This window comes from Electrophorus electricus, chromosome 6, assembly GCF_013358815.1.
Source record: "Electrophorus electricus isolate fEleEle1 chromosome 6, fEleEle1.pri, whole genome shotgun sequence".
NCBI lineage: Eukaryota > Metazoa > Chordata > Actinopteri > Gymnotiformes > Gymnotidae > Electrophorus > Electrophorus electricus.
Window position 1 is genome coordinate 11,931,897 of NC_049540.1, and position 8,393 is coordinate 11,940,289.

Sequence of the window (8,393 nt, forward strand, 5' to 3'; positions counted from 1 at the left end):
GCTTTGGTGGAACATTTAAAAGGACTTATTCAGTAAGACAACAGACCCAAAGAAATATTGGAAAAAAATTATATTTCAGAAGAACTCACTACAGAAGGTGACAGCTTCCATAACATGAAAAATATACATCAGTATTTTGTCTTTGTACATTAGGCAAGAGAAACTGCAGTAGTCTGTTGGAGCAAGAATAAAATTAAACCAAGAATAAAGGATTTTGGGAAGAATAACAGTGGAAAAAAAAACCAAAACAAAACACATTCATACGCCATTTGAATACGCACACACACGCGCGCGCACACACACGCGCACTTCAATACAAATCCCAGAACCGCTTGAGAGAAACCTACAATTAAAGCATGCTTAACAAATCCTATGACACCACACAAAAGGGAAAAAAAGCCCTGCAAAAGATTTTGCTAAAATAATGGGAGTTTATGCAAAACAAAGGTACCGTGTCCCCATCTTATGTCTACTGAATACTGGTGGATGGCCGGGGGGGGGGGGGGGGGGGGGGGGGGGGGTTTATTGCTACACCAAATTATCGATACCTTTAAGAATTCATAATGCTGGTACAAAGGGTTATAAAATAAAGCAATTCACACAAGCACACCAAGCTTGAGGGGTGCAGGGAACTCTCCATGTCTCACCCTTGGGCTCCTGATTCGACGCGGGAAGTGCAGCAAGCCAAGCCGTTTCAGTCGGAGGCACTTTTGAAAAGAAAGACAAACTTAAATACCTACGTGCTCACTCACACACATGCAGGCCGCCATGTTTGCCGGGCTCCCTCTTCGCCAAGGCTGTAAAAGCCCATAGAGCGCGTTCCCTGTGCTCAGCAGGACACGTCCACAGCCACCGGCCAGGACTCTCCCCAAGCCCTTCCCCACTCCCAAAAACAAAGGAGGCGTGTTCTAGATGACCAGTGGCTTACCCATCGTTGACCCGAAGTGTCCACTAAGCGAAAAGGTGTCCCAAATGTGACATGCGCACTATATAAAATCCAACAATAGTACTGCCAATCACAACCTCCCACCCCGAACCCGAAAACACAAAGACCCGTCCACGTGCCAACGATGAAAACATGCCTTTCTGCTGTCTTTTTTGTTGTTGTTCCTAGTTCATTTGTCATTGTGAGGCTCCCAGACACAGAAGACCTAAGAGGAAGAAGCCTTTCCACTTTCCACTTCTGTAAACCTTGCCTCTCCACATGACCTGTAAAAAAAACTGACTCACACTAGATGTAGGCTTGCAGGGAGGGGAAAATTAACTATACTCTTTAAGATTTTGACAGGACTCTAACTACAGAAAGCGCTATTTATTTGGTACTAAATGTCTTGCTGGATGTATAGGAACAGTTTAATATATTATCCAGTTATGTCTGTGCTATTTACAGGTCTTTACAATTTCTTTCCTGAAAGTTGTATCAGTTCATAGACTTGCGTAAAAATCTTGTGGTTTTTCCACTTCTGTTTTTTTTCTTCCTTTTTTGATGTTGGCACTTAAACTGGCATGTTCCGTCCATATCTGTATGAGCCGTTATTGTTCTATTGCAGCCTATCAATGCCAGCCTGTTTCTGCCAACGTTCAATCAAGACGAGTTCGGCAATAGGGTGGTAGAGTGCAGAAAAACAGTTCCATGTTTCTCGACTGGAGACCTGTTGGGAGACAAAACCAAAAATTCACAAATCTGAAAGGACACAGGAACAGACTGCACAATATGTTAACCCCATTGCATGTATAACTGAAGGGAACATTCACACTGGACAAATTTACTGCACACCCACACCAAAAGTATGTGTACAACCCCCCCTTACTATTGAGTTCAGGTGTTTGTCAACCATTTCTAACAGGTGTGGTGTAAACCCAAGCACAGTCATGCACTCTCCATAGACAAAACATTGGCAATGGATTGGGTCATACATATGAGCTCAGTGAGTTTAAATGCATCATTGTCACAGAGTGCCACCTTTGCCTCAAATCAGTTTGTGAAAATTCTACCTTGGTCAACTGTAAGTGGGATCATTGTGAAAATGGAAGTGTCTAGGAGAACCAGTTATTCCATAAAGCAGAAGACTGCAAACTCCTAGAGCAGGAGACTGTGCAAACTCCTAGAGCAGGGCCACAGGGTTGTGAAGCACATAATGCCTAAAAATCAACCCATGAAATGAGGTTGGAAGCTTCCTGAAATGGGTGTCCATGGCAGAGCATAGCACAACATTAAGGTCACTATGCACAACACTGAGCATCAGCTCAAGTGATGTAAAGCAACACTGCCACCAAACTCTGGAACAGTAAAGGTTGGTGGAGGAGGGATAATGGTGTGGGGCTGTTTTTCAGGGTTGGGACCCCTTAGTGAAGGGTAATTTTAATACTACAGCTTTCAAAGACATTATGGACAATTATACACTTCAACTGTGTGGGAACAGTTTGGGTTAAGCCCTTTCCTGTTCCAGCATGACTGCCTCTGCACAAAGCGAGGTCCATAAAGACCTAGTTTGTTGAGTTTGATGGGGAGGAACTCCGGTGGCCTAAACGAAACTCCATAGTAATGACCATGGTTTTGGAATTTGATGTCCAACAAGCTGATAAAGGCATGAAGGTTAGGTGTCCACATACAGCTCTAATGTCGAAATGAAAGCATCTCAGCTAATACCTTTAGCTTTTCAAAACTTGAGCAGAAAAGTGAATATTTGCTTTGTCTCTTAAAAACCATCTCGGGGAGGGAAGACAAATTCGGTTTCAGGCCGCGTTATAATTTAAAGCACAGATAATACAAATGGCAGTCTTTCTAAACTGGATGTCAACTGAGGTTCCGTTGAACTTGTTCAAACAGGTTCGCATGCAACCAGCAGCAAAGCCGTACACGCAGAGTGACTAATGGCTTTAGACTCACTGGGGTTTGACCCTCCACCCCAGACAGGTTCTGTTTATCATTTGTTTATGAACTATAGACACCATATTAATGACATTCTCTGACTGCAGTAGAATTTGACAGCCTTCTTTTTCTCTCAAAGCAGTTTTTTTGAGCCATGCCCCAAAAAAAGGAAAGCCATGAGAGCTTGCTGTACACACACATGGTTAAAGTGCAAACAATGCTTACCCTGAAAATAGTGACGCTACAAGCTGCTGGACGAATATCAGTCAGTCAAAGGCAGTTTCTTGGCTCTTTCGTACACAACGGGCAACTTTCCGTTTGAATTCACCGTGCCTATCTTCCCTCCACTCTTTCTGAAATGTAAAACAGATCATTAAAAATTGACGCATAAAACCAGATAAATAAAAGAAACAAACTGATTGTAAAATATCCCATTACTATTCCTGCAACCACTTTAATCACCGTTATGATTAGACTTTGATACAGAGGTTACGCCATACAGACTGAAGGAGAAAAGCTCCTTTTCCGGAAGTAGGCCACTCTGAAAACGCCGACGGCGACTTACTGCGGCGTCCACGTTGGCGGGGGAGTCTCCGTTGGGGTCGGCGAGCATGGAGATGACGCTGATCATGATTGTCTCCACGGTGTGGATGGGGAGCCAGCGCTCCTCAGGCTTCTCGTAGCCGTACTTGTCCTCCCCCGGCTCGTGCAGAATAGAAATGCAAACATCGCCGTTCTTGTCCACTGGAAACAAAGGAGAAAATTAGAAAAAAAAGGTCCCACACTTTAGGTACCAGCAGAAAAGAAAGAAGTCAATTATAATGAAGCATATATATAATGAAGCATACATTCTTTGATTTCGGAAATAGGACTACATAAGGAAAAGTGGAATAAACAAGCAGTAACAGGACCTAATGATCCTGACCCCACATTGGAAACAATAATTATTTTACAGGAACAGTAAATGAGAGGCATTCTTCCAGTGTAACCTTAATGTGTTCAATCTAATCTGACGCAAACTGGTACATCACCATCAGCTCTTCCATGCATTTTACATTTTTGACAAGAAAAGCATCTCATTTGAAAACCAGGTTTAACAGGCCTTATTCTTTACAAGGCCACTTATTTTTGGGCTTAAACGCAAAGTACATTACACCACCTTTGACACCCTAACATAGGTTGACCCTCAAAGTATAAGATCAAATGTGGAATTTCATGTCTCTGCTGGCAGGGTACACAGTAGGCAGCACAGGTCGATCACACTCGTCTCAACAAACAAAGAATGCGATCCTCTTCCAGTTCAGGACTGTGGGAGTAACTGGTCCCAGAAGCTGAAATCATTCTTACCATTTGGGTGCCATATCTCCGTAATGAATTTCATTTTGGGAGGCCTGAGAGGATAGTCTTTGGGAAACGTGAGATGGGCTTTAAACACGCCGCCTTCGCTGTAGACACAAAACATGGCATCATCAGCAAACACGTCTCAGAAGGTCTGATCTCCAGTTGCAAAATCACCCTTGTCCTTTACTGCCCACTGAGATTCCTGCACAGTGCAGGTCTAGCTGAATATATGATGGTATTAAAAATAAAATAATACATTTTAAAACACACACAGAGTCCATCAGGCATCACCTTGATTTCTTACCAGTCCTTTAACTTTTAAAGAGTCAAAGAAAGAGTCACCAATTTATATTTTGCTTATATTAATTTATATTATAAAGATTATATGCCTAACCCCAAAATCCTATCCCTGACCGCAATGACATGGGAGTTGGTAAATACAGCAGATTAGTTGTACTTACTACAGTGTATCAGGAGGACCAATTATTAGCACTTCCCATCTGTACAGGTCATTATCATCTATTAGTCCTGCAGAGAACCCTTCCACTGGGTTTTTGTTCAATTCTGAAAGGGAGAGAAAGATTTCTCAAATAATCTGGATCGGCAGAGTTTCCATAGGTAACCATACTCTGGTAACCATACTCTGGTAACCATACTCTGGTAACCATACTCTGGTTACCCACACCAAGCCACCTCTCCCTAAAAAACAAAAAAAACAAAATAAAAATTATTACTTCATAACACTTCTGCAATTTCTGGAGTTACTATAATGAAAATGACTTTTCCCAAAAGTGTTTGAAATGTGGAATAAAAGTGAGCTTTCTGAAAGCATTTGAAACATGGAAGGATGGATTTCAACATGATTAGATTAAAACAAAATAGACAGATCTACAGCTTTAAGCTTCTGATGTTTCTGGAGACATGATAGAGATTTGGGATCTGTGACAAAATGTAACTTCAGTTAGTCCAGTTTGCAAATACAAGGCTTCCACACCTGAACCATACAGTAGAGCAGCTTCTAGCAGTGGCATCGCTTTTCCACACTGACCTATGACTACACCCCCTTTGCACTAACCCATAAAGACAGCATTCATCCCTGATCTCAGATCAGAGAGGTCATACTCCCGTTTGTGTCTGTGCTCCATCTCAGATGGCCAGTCTCTTGGGGTAAATCCGTGCACGACCTCTGGCCAAGCGCAAGTGTCATGAGCTTCGGGTCTGGAACCCGCCGTAGCACGTGCTCATGCTTACAAAGAGCAGACCAAACCAAAACTAATTAGCCACAGGTTTTTCTTCCAGTTAGAAAGAATAACCATCTTGTAATTATTATCCAATTACACTTCTATTGGATGCAAGCGAGGTTGAGACAAGAGAGACTCTTAGTACAAGTAGCCGCTCTCCACCTGCCCACTGTCCTGGTGTTCAGCAAGTAGAATAGTGATTTACTGCTAAAATTCACAAGGAAGAGAAAAAGGTCAAAATGACATTGATGTGGAATTAAAGTTGCATTCAGTCATGAGATAAAAACGCATACGAACTAAATTTCAGGAGTTCGGTAATAAGCGAGGCAGCCATACTGAGGGGAGAGAGAGAGAGAGAGAGAGAGAGAGAGAGATTTGTCAACAAAGTTTCTGTTTATATTTATCCAGCATGTCTATGCATGACATGTAAAATTTAGCATATGATGCACCTACAAAAACAAAAACAACAACAACAAAAAAAGACATTTCACCCAAACAACAGAAGCACAGCTCCTGAGTGTTTTTAATGAAAATAAATCAGATTGGTATCGGGCAAGTGTCAAATGCAAGATTTCAGTATCAGATTGATACTGAAAAAATGGCACTGCACCATCTCTAGGTAAAACCAAAGCTGTTGTCCAAAAAATACCCTTAAGGCAAAAGCTTACTGACATTTCATTGATTAGCCAGAGAAGAAAGACAAAGGCAGATCTGGTTCGTAGGGCACGAAGAAAGCTAAAGCAGACGTTTCCCCCTTTTTCAGAGCAAACAATTAATTCATCAGGGACTAAAGTATAGAAAAAGATGAGAACAGTATTTGGCTTCTCAGATTTTCAGAACTGACCAGTTACATTTTGGGGGGCAACATCAAGCAGCTGCTTTGCCTCTTGGCTACTCGTTTCATGGCATCCCATTTGGTGCACGTTTTGGTGCAAAATAAAAAGCAATTTTGTTTGTCTTGTTTCCCCTTCACTAACACAGACAACAGCAAAGGGGACAACGGTGGTGTGATGGGTTTACTATTCTGACATTACAGAGAGAGAACACGACTGATTGCCAGGGGTCGGTCTGTTATTGAGAGCTCCTGCTAGAAAGCGGAATGAACACGAGCAAGTCTGGAGGCTGTCCACAGACCCAAGGTTCTCTTCTTTGCATGGTCCCCAGGCAGGGCAAGTCTCTGGCATGGTGCCAAGACAGGCTTAGGAGGTGCTCGACCTCAGTTGCGAACATTTGGCAAGAAATACCCACACTGACTACGCGTGTGTGGCAATTCTGTTGGGGGGCCACTTTATTGAGCTTTATGCTGCTGCTAAAGGGTGATGTGAGGTATCATTGCCAACATTACACAACACTTACTCTTCTGGCTAAACTGGAGTAAGAATGGAAATTCAACGCGATTATGAAAATGTGCATTTTGCAAAGACTCACTAATTGGTATGTGTGTGTGTGTGTGTGGCTACCGTCCACATGGGGGCCCAACGCAATGGTGGGCAGGTCTAGAAATACCTCGTTGCCTTGTGTGAGCTAGCAGCTAAACTGTCACTCATGGATTAGGTTGCCCAATCACTGTGAGTGTTAAACAAAGGCGACCAAAAACAATCTAAAACGGCATAGCAAAGATGAACACCTTGGGTCAACGATAAGCTGCAATTCAAAGTATGTTACAGTCCGGAAATCTTCTGGAAAGTCTTCTAGCTAGATGTAATTTGATTGCGGCTAGAGATCTCGACTTACTGGTTATCTGATGAACAGCCATATGGCTAGAGACCGAGACACTCGCTAGCACTAGCGTGCTAACTTTAGCGTGCTAGCTGGTTAGCTTTAGGATGAGAAAAACAAAGGGACTTGATAACCCCTACTACAGCAGATAATTGTCACACAGTAGCTATGCCACACAATAAAGTCGTTGTCGGGCTTATACAACACAATCACACGGCGACTGCAATCGCGATCAATCACATTACGATGACCTAAAATAAAGATACTGAGGCCTGGTGAGCGAATGAAGAAAAGAAAGACTGAGTCCTGATAGCTACCCAGCTAGCTGTAGCTAGACAGACCACAATATATACCCTGTTAGCTGGCTAACAGGCTAGCTAGTCAACTAGCAAGGAAAGCGAAGATGCTGCCGGCCGGCTGCTAAGCCAGCACCGCTGTTCGGACAGGGCCCATTTCTGTGAAACCAGCCTGACACTAAGGCATTTAGCTGAAGTTTTAAAGTCTTTTGAAACCCAATAAATTCGACTGAACATACTTGAAGGAAAATTAGCATACATCTTCTAACAGCGTAGGTTCATACACGGTATTCATAATTTTGTGCATGAAAACAAAGAGGCTTACAGGGCCGATGTGGACTGATTAGTTAGCTAGGTTAGCTTAGCCTGCCAGCTAGTTAGCTTGGATTCCCACAAGCAATTGGAGGAACACCGGTTTGCTGCTAGCTTAGCTTCATTTGTATCAATCACTTGCCAACAGTCTTACAAATTACCTGCTAGCTGTCTCCTGAGTAACAGTGCTGATTGGGGCTCCGTCATTGTTGTATATATTGTATTCTGAATCGATAGGTGTTTACTAAACTAAGGAGGAAAAGCGGCCAATAAATATCGTCGGTGTCTGTCCGTCGCTTCTAGTCCGTTTTGCTCAACATTCTGATCCGGCAAGCGCATGCGCCGTGTTTGCGATGAAGCCACGAGAAAAGAGAGCTCGAGGGCACTTATGGGCGTTGCGTTCGCGCATGTGCCAAACAAAGGCATTTATTTGGAATAAAATGAACATCGTGGAGATCGAGCTTCAGTTGATAATGGTACTAGATTACTGTAGGCGGAATATCTACATTAGATTTTGATGTTGATGTTGATGTTGGAAATTAGAAAGACGTATATCTACACAGTAATTGTTTCTTCATTCTAGTTAATTAAGAATTAGAAGTGCTGAATTGA

At 42.7% G+C, this 8,393-nt stretch overlaps 1 protein-coding gene across 1 annotated transcript; it reads right to left on the minus strand.

Annotated features, from left to right (window-relative positions):
• Positions 1-775: 775 nt before the first annotated feature.
• On the minus strand, positions 776-8,119 carry ube2g1a (ubiquitin-conjugating enzyme E2G 1a (UBC7 homolog, yeast)). Its single transcript, XM_026998583.2, has 6 exons — positions 7,943-8,119; positions 4,675-4,777; positions 4,220-4,317; positions 3,438-3,616; positions 3,098-3,225; positions 776-1,652 (listed from the first exon to the last, which is right to left on the minus strand). The coding sequence occupies exons 1-5, from the start codon at positions 7,986-7,988 to the stop codon at positions 3,139-3,141; spliced, it is 513 nt and encodes a 170-aa protein (XP_026854384.1). The 5' UTR covers positions 7,989-8,119; the 3' UTR covers positions 776-1,652; positions 3,098-3,138.
• Positions 8,120-8,393: the final 274 nt, after the last annotated feature.

Coding starts and splice junctions, on each gene's coding strand:
- ube2g1a (XM_026998583.2), bottom strand. CDS start 7,988: ATGACGGAGCCCCAATCAGCACTGTTACTCAGGAGACAGCTAGCAG. Junction 4,318..4,674: donor GGTCCTCCTGATACACTGTA/GTAAGTACAACT, acceptor TTGTGTCTACAG/CGAAGGCGGCGTGTTTAAAG. Junction 3,226..3,437: donor CCGCCAACGTGGACGCCGCA/GTAAGTCGCCGT, acceptor TTTACATTTCAG/AAAGAGTGGAGGGAAGATAG.